Source organism: Lepidochelys kempii, chromosome 9 (assembly GCF_965140285.1).
Source record: "Lepidochelys kempii isolate rLepKem1 chromosome 9, rLepKem1.hap1, whole genome shotgun sequence".
In the NCBI taxonomy this organism is placed as follows: Eukaryota; Metazoa; Chordata; order Testudines; family Cheloniidae; genus Lepidochelys; species Lepidochelys kempii.
The window spans coordinates 47,582,542-47,600,434 of NC_136388.1; the positions used below are offsets into that span (position 1 = coordinate 47,582,542).

A 17,893-nucleotide genomic window follows, 5' to 3' on the forward strand; every position below is an offset into this window, starting at 1 on the left:
ATATATTTTGTCTCATACTCGGATTGCAAGCTCTTTGGGTCAGGTCCCATCTTGTCGACATGTAATTGTATAATACTTAGCACACTGGGGCCCTGAGTCACAACTGGTGTCCCTACAAATAAACAAATAACTACCTAAGATGGGGAAAATAGCAAGGAAAAGAGTACACAGTTAACATATTCTTGCTTTATATACTCTAGCTTTAATACCAGAAGACATGACAGCACATTGTACTGTGTATTGTCATTAGCATATGGCCACAATGGTCCCAATTCCTCTTAATGAGAATCAGCCCTTAGATGAGTTGTCCATTGTTTTAATTTGCTGGTGGATCCACTCCAGGTATTGGCTGACTTTAGTGTAGACTCCAAACTTCTCCATTTTCCCACAACCTTCTCCCCAGCTCACCAGTCCCACTAGGAACCAAGTGTTCTTGAACTTAGTGATCATGGGGCCTCCGCTGTCCCCACCACAGGCATCCTGCTTGTCTCCAATAATCCCTGCACACAGCATGTTCTCAGAGATGTCATGCCTCATAGCTTGGACACACTCATTCCGTGGGACCATGGGGATTTCGATGTAACTGAGAACAATAGAGTAATTCGAGGAGATGTCACTTTTGCTCCCCCAGCCAGTCACCACCATCTGCTTCCCATTCGCCATCAGCTCTTGGTCTGCTAGTTTCTTGGTGGGAAGACAAACAGGGAGCACAAATTTGTTGAAAATCATGGGCTGAGCCAGATGCAGCATGGCTATGTCATTATCGGAGGTCTCCTTGCTGTAGTTTTCATGGCTCACTAGCTTGTCAACCGTAATGGTTTGCTCCGTTTCCTCATTCCGCAGACGGTGGTATTCCCCTGGAAGAGCAATGAGGTGAGAGGTGTTACTGGGCTCCTGACAGCCCCACCCCCTGCATCAAACCACATTAGGACTAAAATACATTGAGTGCTCAGATTTGTCCCTGTTTTCTTAAAATATGAGTTTGCTCAAGTTACCCTGTTCTATCTTAACAGGGTTATATTTAACTGGCCTCCCACTCCTTACTCCACAGGGCAGGGACATCATCTTTTGATTTACCTATAAAGTATCATGCACATATTATGCAGCACTGCATAAATATATCAACACAATGAAGACACTGAAACTCTTCTCTGTTACCCTAGAGTGTCCATATTACAATGGCAATTGTACAACTGGAGAGAATTTCTTGTGGGGTACTTTCGTGGGACCCAGCATAACAGTTGGGGGGAACATGCTTATAGCACAGCAAAAGCAATACACTTGTACGAGTTCTTGGACGTGTGGTTAGTGGCTGATTGGTTGAACTCCCTGACATAAAGGCTATTAGGCATAGGCACCAACTTTTCCAGGCACTGGTGGGTGCTTGGCCCCGCCCCTGCCCCACCCCATTCCAACCCCTTCCCCAAAGTCCCCACCCCAACTCTGCCCCCTCCCTGCTCCTATTGGACCCCTTCCCCAAATCCCCGCGCCAGCCCCGCCTCTTCTCAGAGCGCGCCCCTTCCCCCCTCTCTCCCAGTGCTTGCCGTCACAATACAGCTGTTTCACGTGGCAAGCACTGGGAGCTAGGGGGAGAAGCGGAGCGGTGGTACGCTCAGGGAAGGAGGCATAGCAGAGGTGAGCAGGGGCGGGGAGGGGAGCTGCCGGTGGGTGCAGAGCACCCACCAATTTTTCCCCATGGGTGCTCCAGCCCCAGAGCACCCACAGAGTCAGCGCCTATGCTATTAGGGACTGACTTTCTGGACTAGTCCATCCTAGAAGCTGGGATATGTATTGTAAGAAATCCATGACCACCTAAGACTTAACAATTGTCATTGTGCTGCACACCCATTGGCCACTTGAAACTTCATCACCCCAGTGTAGTGACTTTATGGACAGTTCCAGGAGGACAGTTCCATACCTAAAGGGCTACATGGAAGACAGAGTGAAGGGGCATGCAAGAGAGTTTTTCACTGCTGGCACAGAGTGGAGGCAGCTAGGGGCAACACAATGAGATACAACAGCAGATGAGCAGGGAGGGCCCAAACTGTGAAGGGCCTTAAAGGAAAGGACAAGAAGATTGCCTTTGATGCAATGGAGAGAAGAGAGCCAGTGAAGGGGCTCAAAGACATGATCAGAGTGGTAGATCAGAAAAGTTTCTCATAGTGGTATTTATGCCCAAGCTGGCATCTCAGATTTCGGGGCAGTGGTACCATTGATTCCCCTAGTGGGATATTTCATACCTGTGTCTTCTGTACCACACTTAACAAAAAGTATTTTCACTGACTAAGCAGCTGAGGCAGAGGGTGTATTATTCTTTTGTTGTCAGAGCAGATAGGTAGAAAATGCTCCTCCAAAGGGGTTTTATTTGAATGTGAAGGGAACAATGCTTGTGGTGGTTTTTGTTTGGTAATTCAGGGGTAAATTTGGTGGACATTTTCCCATGCTTCATATACTTTGTATGTGTGCAGGGCTAGCAGTGGCGATGTACTGTACATGGCACTCCACACCAATCTGCCTGTGCCTTCAATCTGTAGCAACCTGTCGACTTCAAATCCACCCTTCCCCTGAGCGGAGATTTCCAAGTAAGCCACCCTGTTGGGTAGTTTTGCAAGATGGATGCATGCCCAACTGGGTCTAGATTAAGACTCCTCTGCACGTCTAGTACTCGTGGCCTATTCCAGATTTGGGCTCAGGAATCTAGACATGCTTCCTAAACAGCAACATTCTCATTAGCCCTGGGGCACTGAGTGCAGGCCCACCGCCCCGCCGGTTGTGTGTAAGCACAGAGGGTTTGAGAGTAGAAACACATACCAAGCTCCAGAGCGTGGGATCCCCCATCTCAGTTCCCAGATTACAGTGTGGGAATTTTACTTCCCCTTTACTTCACTTCCAAGATATGCAGGAGTGCTCACAATGTATCAGCCCACTTAGTTCTTAGGCAGGCTCTTAGCTGCTCAAATGAAATCAGATGGGTTTATTAATATATTTTTTAAATCTCAGCTAGGTATGACGGGCTGCCTAGCCAACCCAGTTCTATATGCAGAATGACATGCTCCCTCTATAATCTGGCATCCTTCTCCCAAAAGGATCCTGAATTAGAATGTAATATATTAAAAGAGGGTAGCACAGGGGCTGGTCTTTTTTCCATACCAAGTCTTACTTTGAACCTCCCTTTGTCCTCAACGCAGTGTGCTGCCGTTAGAACCCAGGAGGGATGGATGAGAACACCTCCGCATTTAAACTTTCCCCTGCCATCTAGCAGCATGGTCTGAAACAAAGAAATAGAGAAGTACAGCACCACAGGATCCAGCTCAGACATGTAGGATATGATATATTCCTTCTCCATGCAGCCGTCTACACTGCACCTTCAGGTGCCAGAGCACGTGACATTAGCAGAGGTCAAAGTTCCTCGTTTGGTGGACAGAAGCATCCTAACAAGATATCTACAGTCCGCATGGAATGAAGGTTTGGGTTTTAAGCGTTCCATCTAAATCAGTTTTCATGTTTCTTGCTGACTGGGCTCACTGCTCAGGAGATGCTGCGGACCAGCAGTTGGAAGCATTCTGGTCCTTCTGAGTTCTGGAGACTCTCAACTCAAGCAAGAGACGGTTTAGCCCAACTACCACCGTGTGCCTGAAGTGAGTAAAATGTCTTGGGCTGATTCTCGTTTTTGCTAAGAGCTCTTTATGCTGCCACAGTGGTGTACAGGGATCTTAGTGTACATGAGACTCGGGCTGGCGGAAGAACACTTTCTCTAATGGCCTGGTAGGGTCCGTACGGTGGATCCTTCCTCTGATAGCCCCCAGCATGCTCTGTAAAGCTCTGGTATATTCTGTTAGACTAAAGCATGCTCTGTAACTCTAACCGATGCCTGGTTACAAAACAAAGCTGTCCTAAACCAACAAAGATTTCGTTCAGACGCTACCGGGATGGTACTACGGTAGCCAGAGTGTGCTGCAGGAGGCATTCAATACGTTCGAGAAGTGGCTGTCCCCAGCTTGGTGGGACACCACAGGGACACCACAGGCAGGTACATCCTGATGCTGCTTGCATTGGAATGGTTAGTAGCTTGGCAAAGAGTGGTAAGGCTAACAAAATACAGCAAAAGTTACATTTGCTTCGGCGCTCCAACTTTTGACTTGGCCTTGGAAAGTCTAAAGCAAGGGGAAGCTTAGCACGTGGTAGTCCCATCGTTTGTGACCGAAGTGCTTTCCTGTGCATACGAAGCAGTTCTGGGTACAGACTGAAAGCTCCACCACAAAAGATTATTTATCTCTCACCTGCCAGGGGCTGTCTCCTTTTCTTCCCCTTTTCCCTGAAATGAGTCGAATTTGGACACCTGATTTGAGCTCCATGTGATCTGCCTTCACCCTTCCGCAGGGGAACTCCACTACAAGAGATAAATCACAGAGGTCAACCAGCAAAATCCAGCCAATTCAACACAATCACTTATCACAGTCAGCTTATTAAACAAGAAACTCTCTAACTCACTACTGTTCCAAAAAACCCTCACCCTGTCTCCTTGCTTCTGCGAGATGCTCTCAATGGCTTCTCTGCATTCCCTCATTGTTTCGCTGTGGGGGAAATTCCCCGATCCTCTGGTGGAGTTTGACTATGTGAGGAGTTCCTAACACAGAGATACATGATTGATTTCTAATTCCAATAAAAGGAGCTTATTTACCTGTACCTGGAGGTTCTTCAAGATGTGTGGTCCCTATTTGTGTACCACTGAGGGTTATACACATGCGCCATGTGTCCGGAGCCAGAGATTTTAAAAGCAGTAGTATTCGTTGATCCATGCATGTGCCCTTGCTCTACCTTATGGTTTTGTCTGAGATGATAAAGGGCAGGACAGACTGACCATGCCCTCAGTTCCTTCTCCACAGCAAATTGAACAGATCCGCAGCAGTGGGGAAGGTGAGTGCATTGAAACACAGATAGGGACCACACATCTCAAAGAACCTCCAGTTACAGGTAAGTAACCTCCTCTTCTTCTTCAAGTGATGGTCTCTATTGTATTCCACTGAGGGTGATTAACAAGTAGTACCTAGTTAGGAGGACAGTGGAGGAAGATGTTGGAACCGTGGAATGGAGAACAGGCATGCCAAACAAGGCAACCGTTCCAGTCTCACACTAAGGTGCAATGGGAAGAGAAGGTATGTACCAAACTCCACATGGCCCCCCTACATATGTCTGTAAGTGGTATGTCATGAAGCATGACCGTAGTAGAATGGGCTCTCGTGGAATGGGCTCATACCCCAATGGGTGGAGACAGTCCCAATAACAGATAGCAGAGTGTAATGCACCCCAAAACCCACTTCGAGATAGTCAGAGTGGAGATTGCTTGCCCCTTAGTCCCTTCTGTTAGAGCGATAAAGAGTCTAGGGGACGTCCTGAATGATCTTGTCCTCTGCAAGTAGAAGGCCAGGGCTCTGCGGATGTCAAGGGAGCGAAGGTGCCATTCCTCCATTGAGGTGTGAGGCTTCAGGAAGAAAGCAGGTAAGTGTATAGGATGGTTGAGATGAAAGCAGGATACAACCTTTGGCAGAAACTTGGGATGCAAGTGCAGGGAAATCTTGTCCTTATGGAACATGGTAAAGGGAGAGTCTATCATGGCCCCCAGTTCAGCTACCCTTCTTACAGAAGTAATAGCTACCCGAAAGGCAACCTTCATGGAAAGGAGTGACAGGGAGCAGGAAGCCATAGGTTCAAATAGAGATTTCGTCAAACACCCAGACAACAAGGTTGAGGTCCTGTTGGGGAGCAATGGGGTGAACGGCTGGATAAGTCTGGAGCAGGCCCTTCCAAACCCTGGTAGTCAAGGGGAGATTTGGTTTGTCTGAGGTGATAAAGACAGGGGGGTGGAGAGCACCAATAGCGGCTACATGCACCTTGATGGAGTTGAGAGTGAGTCCTGATGCCTTCAGGGACAGGAGGTAGTCCAGAAGAAGAGGAGTGCCTACATTCTTAGGGGAAACACCCCTCTGCTGGGCCCATGAGGTGAAATGCTTCCACTTGGCTCTATAGGACCACCTCATGGAGTCTTTTCTGCTACATGAGAAGATGTCTTGTATTGCAGACAAACATTCTCACTCTAGCGAAAATGCCCATCCAAAAACCAAGCTCGTATGTGAAGTGTCTGCGAATTGGGATGTCTGATCCTGCTGCCATTTTGTGTGAGGAGTCCCGGGAAAGCTGGCAGTGGAAATGGGGGATGTGCTGACATGTGAGAAGGAGGAGAAACAAAAACTGGTGAGACTAGAATGAGGCGATCAGAATGACTGTTGCTCTCTCCTGTCAGATCTTGTGTAGGACATGCGGCAGGAGCAGTAGGGGAGGAAAGGCATAATTGACCTGGTCCAACCAGCAGATGACTAGGGTATCTTCTTGGTAAAGGGTGCCAAGGTGCCCCCCACTGCTCCCCAGTGCATTTGCTGTTGGTGTGGGAGGTGAAGAGGTCCATGGTCAGAGTCCCCCAGTAGTTGAAAATGTCTGTGGCCTTGGTGTCATGGAGCTCCCATTCATGGTCAGCAGTGAACTTCCTGCTGAGAGAGTATGCAATTACATCCTGAGTCCTGGGAAGATATGCTGCCGACAACAGTGTCTTGTGGGTAACACACCAATCCCGAAGATGAACAGCTTCCACACAGAGTGCTGACGACCTCGTGCCCACTTGTTTCTTGATGTAGTAAAGGGTGGTGGTGTTGTCTGACGTGGTGTTGTCTGACATGATGAGAACATGATGGGAGTGAATAGATGGGAGAAATGTGCGACATGCTCTCCGCACTGGCCGAAGTTCCAGGATGTTAATGTGCATCCAGGATTCCCAAGTACTCCAAGTCCCCTGTATCATGTGCTCACCCATGTGGGTGCCCCATCCAATGAGTGACGTGCCTGTGATCATCGTCGTGCTTGGGGAGAACAGGAGGAAGGGCATCCTGGTGCAGATCTGACCAGGGTCCTTCCACCATTGGAGAGAGGAAAGAATCCCAGGGGGAACTGTCAGTAGGAAGTCCATAATACCGTGTATTGGAGTATAGGCCTTCTGGAGCCACAGCTGCAAGCCGTGAAAGCGAAGGTGAGTGATGGCAGTAATGTACATGCAGGCCACCAAGAAGGGAAAGGCAAGTCCTGGATGGAACAGAAGGACCAGAGACTACGTTGGTAATCAGTTCTTGTAGCGTCTGGAACCCTTCCTCCAGTAGGTAGGCAGGCATGTGCTGAGACTGCACTGATGCAGGCCCCAATGAATTCGAGAGCCTGTGTAGGATCCAAAATCTATTTTTCGATGTTTACATTCACCCGCAGGGAGGAGAGGAGTGTGAGCAGCATGGAGGTCAAGGCTCAAGTCCCCCTTTGGATCACACTGCTATCAACCAGTTTTTGAGATAAGGTAACATAACAACCCCTTGATGCTGACGGTGGGCCACCATCACAGAGAAAACTTCAGTGAAAGCCTGTGGAGCAGTGGTAAGTCTGAATGGTGGAAACCTGTATTGGAAGTATTGAAGGCCTGCTGTGAATCTCAAGAAATGTCTGTGGGTAGGACGGATATCTACATGAAAGTAAGCATCCTGCATATCGAGAGCCATAAACCACATGTCTTTTTCTAGTGAAGGTATGATGGCTGCTAGGGTGAAAATATGAAACTTTGACTTGTGTATGAAGTGGTTGAGATGACGGAGATCTAAGATCGGTCTCCACCCACCCTTCTTCTTGGGAACTAGAAGGAATAGAACCTTGTGCCCTAATAGGTCATAGGAACGAGTTTTATCACTCCCATTTGGAGTAGGGAGTCCACTTCTAGGGCGAGGATACTGTCATAAGAGTGATCCCTGAGGCGAGGCCGGAGGACAAGGGTGATGTAGTGTCATGAACTCAATCGTATAGCCACGCTGAATGACATCCAGGACCCACTTGTCCATTGTTATCACACTCCATGCTGGTGAGAAGAGTGCTAGATGCCCCGCAAAGGGGGTGGGTTGAGTGTATGGCATGAGGCAAGGTGGTTGGTGGGTCACAAGATTCACTCAGAAATATCACTTCTGCAAAGACTGAGTATGAGATGCTGAAGGCTATGACAATGAACTGAGAGGATGGGGCTATTGGATCTTCTGTCATTTGTGGGTAGGCTCACTGGGCCACTGATAGAAGGATTGAGAAGCTCTGAATCGTCGTGTTGGTCGTAGGTGGTAGATCTTGTGCTTGGGTGCTGGTATGTAGATACCCAGTGATTGTACAGTGGCTCTGGAGTCCTTGAGGGAGTAGAGGGGAATCCTCAGTCCTCTCATTGAAGAGATTAGACTCATCGAAAGGGAGGTCCTCTGTGGCGTGTTGGACTTCCCTTGGGAAATCTGATGAAGTAGCCACCATGCGCTTCACGTGACGATCCCCATAGCCATCGTGCACTGAAGAAGTGTTTGCCACATCCACTGCAGCCTGAAGTGTCGTCCTCGTGACCAGTTTCCCCTCCTGTAACATAGCCTGGAAGCAGGCATGATCTTTCTTGGGGAGCTTGTCTGCAAAATCCACCAACTTTCCGGAGGTAAGGAAGTAATATTTAGCGAATAGGTCCAAGTAATTTGAGATTCGAAATTGAAGGCTGGCAGAGGAGAAGACCTTGTGATCCAGAAAATCCAATCACTTGTCCTCCTTGTCTGCCAGGGTAGAGCATGGGTGTTGTTGCCAGGTTCACTCCATTGCCACCTGTATGACAAGGGAATTGGGTGGGAGGTGAGAGAACAGAAACTCAGACCTCTTCGCAGGCATATAGTACCTCTTCTTCACCTCCTTGGGGGTGAGTACACAAGTGGCTGGAGTGTGCTAGACAGTCTGGGCTGGTTGCAGAATGGTCAGTTACTCTGGTCGGTACCGAGGCATGCAAGATGTCAAGCAGCTGGTGCAGTTTGTCCTGGACCTCCTCCAGTGGGATGTGGAGGTGTTCAGCCATCTTGTTTAACAGGTCCTGGAACTGGTGATAGTCTGGGGACAAGGAGGGAGTCGAAGACACTGTGCATCCAGGAACAAGGAAGGGAACTGCTCCAGTTCTGGTGGTACCGTCGGAGTTGGGCTAAGCGGTTCTTCCTCCCATTATTGGAATTCTGAGCACCTACTCAATGATGGTCGAAGAGGCAAGATGGGGGACTCCTTTCAAGCTGAGTGGGAAGGTTCTGAAGGTAGGTACTGGGGCTGGGGCCCCCAGTATGGCCAACAGGGCAGATTTGATGGTTGCTGTGGAGGGCCCCAAGTAGTGGTGTACCAGTCTTCTTTGTTGCGGATAGGAAGGGCACTGCCACTGACTCGTCAGAAACTTCAGTACGGGAGGGGCGGACCCTGCTCTTTGTCCGAGTTCTCCAATGCCAAAAAGTTCAAATCGCGGAACTGTAGGGAAGTGGGTGGGAACACAGCCCGAAGGAGGTAAGTCCAAGGTAGGACAGCCCACCCCCTTAGGTGGAGACTGAACCTGAAGATGTGGCAATGTCACCTCCTCCAAAGCCAAGAGTTCATGAGGCTCGGGGGCCAACTCAAGCGTCCTGGGCATCAACAGTATATACTCCACAGTCAGAACTGGAGCTGGAACAGAGGCCTGCCTTTGAACTGAGGGTTCCTTTGACTTCAGCGGTGCTGATCTGGAAGGGGTACTCGGCTCGGTGGACAGGACCAGTGTTCTGTGCAATTTCTTGTCATTCTTGTGAGATATGAAACATGCCGTTTTCTGTGACTAGAACTTGTGGATGAGGCAGTGTCCTTCCTGGGCCTAGAGGAAGATTTACTGCCATGCTTATGCACATACTTCTTTGCCTCATGACTAGGTACCAACAGAACCAGACTGGGTCTCTGCGGTAGGAGGTGTGCTCCTCAACTGCTCAGGCTGACGTACAGGGGGAGTTCCCCAGTCTGGATCCAACTGTGGCCTCATTGTGACTTCCACAAAGTGCTTCTTGAGGTGGAGAGCCCGGCCTTCCTGCATACTGCTCGATGCAATGTAGGCTTCTCCCAAGCAGTAGAGCAGCATTGGTGCTCATCACTGACCGAGAACGAGCGAGGGCAGGAGGTGCAGATCTTGAACCCTGGTATCTTTGACATAATCCAGTACTCAGGCCTGGGGAGGGTGTGTGTGTGTGTGGGGGGAAGCGGGAGACCTTTAAAATGGCATCCCAAAATCCTGAAAACTATCACTAACCCACTGCAAAACAACAACAATACTAAGCATACAGAAGTATAAAACAGTTTTTTTTCTGTGTTTTAGAAAGCACATCACAAGAGATGAGAGAACAGGAGACGCTCTGACTTGGACCATGCGGCAGTGAGAAGGAACGGAGGGCATGGACAGTACATCCCTCCCTTTATCACCTCAGACGAAACCATAAGGCAGAACAAGGGAGAATGCACAGACCAACGGATAATTACTCCTTTCCAAATCTCTGGCTCTGGTCGCATGGTGCATGCGTATAACCGTTGGTGGAATACAATAGGGACCATCACTTGAAGAAGAAGTGGAAAAATCCCAAGCAGAAAATCACTCTGCATGGGATAGATGCACTGGAACTATTAGAAACTGTGTTGCATATGGTTCTTCCACTTCTTTTCTGAAATGTGCCCCCCATTCTTTTGTTTGAGGAACACTGTACAAAATCAGAATTGTGGGTGTCCTCCCACCCCACGCTTCCTTCTTACCAACGGGCTCACACTTGGAATGGTCGTCCATCAGCTGATACCCTGAGGCACAGCTGCAATAGCGGCGCTGGCTCTGCTTCGGATCCTCATGACAGAAATGTTCACATCCCCCATTGTAAGTGGAGCAGTTGGTGTAGTTAGCCTCTGCGAAACAGGGAAGGGAAAAGAGATGCAAGGTTAGAAGGCTTAGGAGTCACCTGAAGGTAAGGTCAGCGTGGGACTTGATGTTCCCCTTTGAAACTGGAATAGGTGCACTGTGAGAAGTAATTGTCCAGTGTCTTGATTTGAGGGAATAGCAGTTGATGGATTTGGATTCCAGCTTCTGCTTCTGACTTTGTGGCATTCGTAGCAGATTGAGAATGCGGCTGGCCGCGGGGAGTGCTGGGGGAGAGACCAGGGGCATGATACCAAGGAGTGTGTCGGGGAAGTAGACTGAAGGTCTGATAATTCTCTTCCTTGCCACTGAGCATGAGTCTACTGCATACACTGGTCAGCAGTTCGCTGGGGAAGAAAATCAGCTCTTTTAAAACAATCCAGCCTCCAAGTTCAGGCTGCAATAGTTCAGCTCAGAATTTGCTCATCTCTGCATTGGATTGTGGCATTTTTTCACTATCTTGCAAACAAAATCCATCCTTTCTTGTTTTGCTGACAGCTTTAGCAGTTGTGGCAGACCCTGTTTTACAGGAATATTTTCATTGGCGAGAGACTTAGACCTCTCCCATGATTATAGATCAGTTTTATGTTATTTTAGAAAACAACAATCCCCTGGCAGGCCATGAAATAGAGAGACACAGTATCAGAAGCAGACAGGTTCTGCAATGACAGAAGTGTTGGTTTCCCTATACAGGCAGAGGTACTCCCCGCCCCTTCCCCCGAGTTTTATTTCTAATATTAAAATGGTGGATTGAAGCCAGCTTTACCATGTTGGCACAGGCGTCCCTCCCAGCCTTGGTTGCAAATGCAGTTAAATTGTCCAATATTGTCCAGACAGGTCCCATTGAAACAAGGATTGGATAAACACTGATCTCCATCTGAAATACACATGCAGGGAAATCCAGATCATGAAACCTACCATCTCTCACAGGCCAGAGATTAACTACAGCTGACCTCTTCAGTCCCAACCATCCCACATCAGCTCAGCAACTGGGCTTTGCGAGCTCAATGGAGCTTTATGGTGCTTTTTTTTTTTTTTTTGCCTGTTGTATAGTTGCTCCAGAGGTTCTCCAAGGCACAAGGACAATATGATGGGTTCTGAGTTACATCGGTAGGGCATGTGTGCTGGGGGCAGGAAGGAGGGCAGCAGGCACTGAGTGCAGAGGGGCATGGGTTGGTTTTCTTAGAACTAGGAAGCAATGGTTCATCCTTTGTGTGCACCAGGGAGGTCTACAGTAATCACTGGGATTAGGAATGATCCCCCATCAACTTTGACCAGCGGCTTGGCTCTAGGAGAGGATACGGAAACAGGCATAGAGGTGTTTGGAATCTGCCCCTACAGTCCATGTGGTAGCTGGGGATACACACTGTGACATGAGAACACAGACTTTGCAAACACGTAAAAGCTGGAATGAATGACATAGAGAATTAATATACAGAACATGGCTGCAAGGATGAAGAGGTACCTGCTGCACGGGGGCGGGGGGGGGGGAGAGGGAGAAGCATGGAATTGGAAACTTTGCCTTACTTACCAACATACTTAGTCCAAAAGTTTAGCTGTGGAGAAATATAAAAGGGGTTAGGGCTGGAAGCAGACTGTTCTAATGAATGAACTTTAACTGTCTCTCTGCCTTGGAGGAATGCAGTTCAGGTCTCCAGCTAATAGCTCTAGTGTCCTTCCCTTTGACACAGCAGTAATAAGAACCAATTACCTGGCTGGGTGGCAGGCTAGGATGTGATGCTGCAAACACAAGGCACAGTAGTCATACCACCTCCCTCGTGCAGGTCCCGCTCTTCCACTCATCACACCTCCCCACCTGCCCCCAACCACTCGTCAGCCCAGTACACTGTACCACATCAATCCCAACCAGACTTTTCCCCACACACACCACCGCCAGTAGCCAACCCCCTCACTGGCCCCCCATCCCAGCACACACATCTTACATACTACTGAGAGCTCAGGGACATTGATGCTGGCTGGTCCTGGGTGTATGTTTGATTCTGGTGGGCCTGGGAGGACCGAGCCATCTCAGTGATGGGCCCAGCTGTGCCCCTTACCTCCCTCAATCTGCATCAGCTTCTTTGCTATCAGGAGGCAACCGCTGACTGGGTAAGTCCCCTGTATTTCTGGTGTACAATTACAAGCAGTGCCCAGCCAGGCAAAAAGACAGACCATTCACCAGACAGTGAAACCTCTTCTTCTAGGTGATTGGCTCGAATCCCACCCACTTTGGTAATGGCTACATGTTGTTACCATACAGTTTCCCTTGTGTTATTGCCAATAAAGCTCACAGGACACTGAGATGTGGGCCTCACCATGCTCGCTGCCATGCATTCACACAGCTAGAGGCAGTCTCTGCCCCAGAGAGCTTACCATACTAGCAAGATAATACGCTGAACCCTGGATGAGGTGAATAGTGCAGGAAGCAGGAGCACACAGAAGGAGAAAGTGATTTAAATGAAAGGCAGCTGTCAGGAGGGATTTGAAAGAAGAGAGAGGAGATGGCGCCTGGCAGAGGCTGCCGGATGACATGTAGAAGCTGGGAATGGGCAAAGAGGAAAAGTTCAGAGGGAAGTGACAGTAAATAGCAAGATGTCAGTGGGGCAAGATTCCAAAGGCCTCTTAGGGGAAGAGGAGCCTGAATGTGCTGTGGTAATAGACAAGAAGCCAATGGAGGGAGTCAAGCAGGGGCAGACGGGCTCCGTGTGTGGGGCTGGCAGGGGAAAGGAAGATGGCTTTAGGAAAGGCTGGCTGCAGGAGAGCTGGGGCAGGAGGCAGACAGGAAAAGACTACAATGGCCAGGGGAGACCTGCCAGCACACACACGGGAGACAGGGCTGGCTTTGGTTTTTACAACCAGACCCACGATGAATAAATAGAGACTAAGGGCCAGATCCTCCGCTGGTGTAAATCGACACAGCTCCATTGCTATCAGTGGAGTGCTGCACATCCACACAAGCAGGGGCTCTGACCCTAAGAGAGAGGAGGGATATTTAAGGGACGCTTTCATGATGCTCCTGATGGGAATACATTCCCAAAATCAGCGTTTCACTGGTTAATTCATTCTCACATCCAGCTTTAGGGGAACGACTTACAGTTGTTTCCCTGGTCTCAAATATCTCATGGGCCTCCTCCAGGTCACACTGCTCCTCAATACATTCTCGCTCCAAAGAGCCTGGCTTGAGCTCCTCCAGAAAAGTGTTTGCCCGCTTCTGGATTTTCAGGATTTGGTTTGCATCTTTGCTGCTGTAAAATACTTGAAGCCGAGAGAGGAGAACCAACACGAGGCTCATGCATGGCACCAAATCTTAGTTTGCAGCCCCTTTCAGAGATATTCACTTATTTATTATCTCCAGCTTAAGACACCTTCTGCCTGGTTTTTAGAGGTGCCCAAGAGCACCTCTAAAAGTCAGGCCCAGAAGGTCTTAAGCTGGACACTCAAAAACCCAGAGGGACATAGAATCCGTGAAGTTTCCAGAGAACATTGGCCCTGGTGTGGTACTGCTCAGAGAACATGTTCAGGTGGGCAGTGGGAAGACGGCTGGGGTAGAAATATTCAAGAACAGACTGAAGGACAGGCCCGTGGCATGTCTGGGTTTGAGACACAGAGGCTGCATTTCCATTAGAGAACTGAATAACTGGTAATGGAACCACTGGGACTGCACAGTGTAATTAGCAAGTGCTTTGCAGTCGCACTAATTAGCCTGTTTTGAGTATAGTTCTGCCTCCTGTCAATGCACAGTCCTGCCTTACAAGTATTACAGGGCCTTCAGCCTGTTGCACCTATCCCACAATGCCTGGCACTGGTACCCCTCCATTTGCACCCGTTCGCAGGTCTGGCTTGTTTCAGTGGATGTTTCAAGAGGGTTCACTCCTGCACAAATTGCTACGAATGTGCCGTGAGGAGCAGTGCTGCACCCACCCACTGCAGATGCCATGCCGGAGCACTGTCCAACTGACTCTGGTGGCCTGGAGCATATTGCAAGAAGCACAGCTTGCTTTGGCTGGAGGGTCTCCAGGAGGCAAGAGGCCTGGGGTCTATTCCTAGTTGATGTTTCGTTGCAGTCGGTTTACTTGCTTGTTTCAACTAAACAATTCTTTTTCGTATTTGCCTCACAGTAAGAAGCTGAGTGTTGTTGTCGCTGTGTTGGTCTCAGGATATTAGAAAGACAAAGCAGGTGAGTTAATGTCTTTTATTGGACCAACTTCTGATGGTGAAAGAGACATGCTTTCGAGCTACACAGAGCTCTTCTTTGGGTCCTGAAGACAACAGCATGAAGAAGAGCTCTGTGTAGCTTGAAAGCTTCTCTCCCTCACCAACCAAAGGTCCAGTAACAGATATGACCTCCCCCGCCTTGTTTCTCTAGTAAGAAGCTGAGATAGGAGTGATCTAACTGGTTTCAGAGGCAGGAAATACTACTTGACTGTGAGGCCAAGCCATCCCTCTCACCTCCTCTCAGACAGTCAGGGTCACAGGGGGAGAGAGCTGGGTAATGGAGCAGCCTGGGAAGTTAAGCAGGCAGGTGGGTGGTAGGCTTGTACATCTGTGTGATAGTGCTAAGGTCCCTTTTCTGTTAGTTCTTTTGCAGGAGTCTGAGAGATGCAGCAGAGGCAGCGGCTTCATTGCCATGGGGCCTCCCAGTATGGTCTGAGCAGCCATGTATTGCTGGGTGGGTGCGTCTTGCACAGTACTTGGGGATGGAGTGGGGCTGTGCTTACTAACCTGCCAGGAGGTGAAGACACACTGGTCAACGTGGGTATGTTTACAAAGCAGAGAAAAACCAACAGCTGGCCTGTGCCAGCTGATTCAGACTGGCGGGGGTTGGGCTGCAGGGCTGTTTCATTGCTGTGTAGACTTCCAGGCTTGGGCTGGATCCCCCTCCCACCTCACAGGGTCCTGAAGCAATGAAACAGCCCCACAGTCCATCCCGTGAACCCCAATTAGCTGGCCTGGGCCAGTCATGCACATCTAGTTGCTGTGTAGACATACCCTATACCTGCATTACAGAGGCAGCAGGCATGAGTCCTCCATGTTCTCACATGGCTTTCCATGGGCCATACACTGGTGTGTGTACATGCGGTGTCCTCTCTGTGTAAGTTTCATGCAGTGTTAGGTTTGTGGTTCTTGTCTGGTTTTGCCTTTGAATGGGAAGGGTCTGAAGTAGGGCTCTGGTTGAAATCAACAGGGTTCCCTCACAGAAGGACATTGCCTTTATCAGCAGGATGAGCCTTATCTGACCCTGTGAGGGCTCCTTGCACTAGGATAGCTGTTCTGTCAGCGTTACCAGTCACTGGGCTGCTGCCCCGTCCCTGGGGCAGCTCCACCACAGCCAGCGGTGGGGAGCGCAGCATATGCCGGACTCAGGGTTTTAACTGCCACGTCATCTCAGCCTGCTCTGGGCAGGATTACACATGATGGCAGCAATGCAGTGGCCTGTCTGCAACAGTGCTCTCCCCATGGATACCACAGTGGTAGCTGCACCACGATAGCACCCAAAGGAGACTAGTTACTACAGGGAGAAACTCCGAGTGGAACTTACCTGAGGCCCCATGTCCACGGTGCACAGAGCAGGCAGCCACCAACACCCAAAGAGTACAGAGCCTCCACATAGTGCAGAATGGCACACCTAGGGGATTAAAAGGGAGGAATGAAAGCGCACGCCCCGGCAGGGCCCAATGCACTCCCCGAGCTGGAGGAATTTCTAGCTAGGCAGCAGATCAGACTGTTCCCTCCTTTGTTTTCCAGGCAGCTGGAGCCCACCTGAAAGGCCGACTTGCTCCTCAGCCGGAGTGCAAATCAAAAGCAGTGGATCGTTAAAGTCCATCCTAACAGTTCCACTAGTTCCCTTCATACCATCGTCAGCGTCCCCACATACGTCTTCTCTCTCCTTTTCCCTTCCCAGATTCAGGATTTGCCAAACAAGCCTCCCTCTTAAATCGAGCAGGGTATAATACTTTGGAAGCACTTACTGATCGACCAGTTTGAATCACAGCTCTCTGCTCTTCTGCCATGAGCCCTGGTGGAGGCTAGTTAATCCCTAACTTCAAATATTTACTCAAGCCACATGGGCCTTACTTTCAGTCAGTCAACAAATAGGGTACAGCTCCTGGGACAATTCCCTGCTCCCAGGAACATGAGTAAAATGGCCCCTCTGGGGGTCTGAGCTGTTTACGTCTGGGCTTCCTGTTGCTTTATTTTTTGCCACTGACAGGTAAGATCCACTTGAAGCTGATGGTGGTAAATGCAACCATGGCAGAACTGAGAAACCTACTTCTTGGTGAATCCTAATGCCTGCAGATAAGGGTCCACTGCCTTCTCCACACTGGGTGGGTCTTGTTCCCGGTATTATTCTACATGGGGGCAAGTGCGTTAGTATTCTCCGACTTTCTTCTCACCTGGACAGTCCCCACCCTACAACGGGACCAACTTTTGAGCTGAGGAGGCTAGCGCCGACTCCTTATAGCCACATGGGGTCACTAGAGTGCTGTAACATGCACTTCTGCCATCCTGGAAGGAAGAGCTCTGAATGCATCGATTCCCATGCCAGTGCCAGCATCACCCTTAGGAACTCCAATTCTGTGATTAAACATCACCTCATCCTCCCCACTTCACCCTCACTGATGTGATCAGGAGCGAGATGTTTTCTATAATTCCATAATAAATATATTACAAAATACACACACACAATCAGAACCACAATACTACACCCATCACCCCTGTTTTTTTTTTAAATGTCCTCCTTTCAGGAGGACCAAAAATGATCATTTTTATTCCAATTTAGGTTAGGTAATTTGAGAGATTGATCTTCTCTCTGGGACCAGGAAAACTGCATGTAACTCTATGTGTTTGTCCCGCTGTCGTATTTCATCTTTCCAATAAAATCTGTATTATAAAACAGTGGAGAGATCCTAAGTATGCAAAAAGGGAAGCAAAATGGTCTCAGATGTGGTCGCACCAGTAGCTGTAATAATAAAATCCTCTGAAAACTGTTCATGTTCAGCTGTGGTTCAAAAGTGGGGAGGAAGGGGCTGATGGCTACAGTGGGAGAGGAGCTTCCAGTCC

The 17,893-nt window shown here is 49.1% G+C and overlaps 1 protein-coding gene across 1 annotated transcript; it reads right to left on the reverse strand.

Moving 5' to 3' along the window:
• Positions 1–190: 190 nt before the first annotated feature.
• Positions 191–16,440, reverse strand: LOC140917403 (vitamin K-dependent protein C). The gene is made up of 8 exons (XM_073360180.2): positions 16,371–16,440; positions 13,926–14,086; positions 12,363–12,387; positions 11,598–11,708; positions 10,678–10,821; positions 4,281–4,390; positions 3,151–3,268; positions 191–857 (listed from the first exon to the last, which is right to left on the reverse strand). Exons 1-8 carry the CDS (start codon positions 16,438–16,440, stop codon positions 289–291), a joined length of 1,308 nt encoding a protein of 435 aa, XP_073216281.1. The 3' UTR covers positions 191–288.
• Between the last annotated feature and the right edge of the window lie 1,453 nt (positions 16,441–17,893).

Excerpts from the sequence above, each read along its gene's own strand:
- LOC140917403 (XM_073360180.2), bottom strand. The coding sequence starts at position 16,440 with ATGTGGAGGCTCTGTACTCTTTGGGTGTTGGTGGCTGCCTGCTCTGTG. Across the intron at positions 11,709-12,362 it reads CTTTTGGACTAAGTATGTTG|ATGGAGATCAGTGTTTATCC; the intron begins GTAAGTAAGGCA and ends TGTGTATTTCAG. Across the intron at positions 858-3,150 it reads GAGGTTCAAAGTAAGACTTG|GGGAATACCACCGTCTGCGG; the intron begins GTATGGAAAAAA and ends TTGCTCTTCCAG.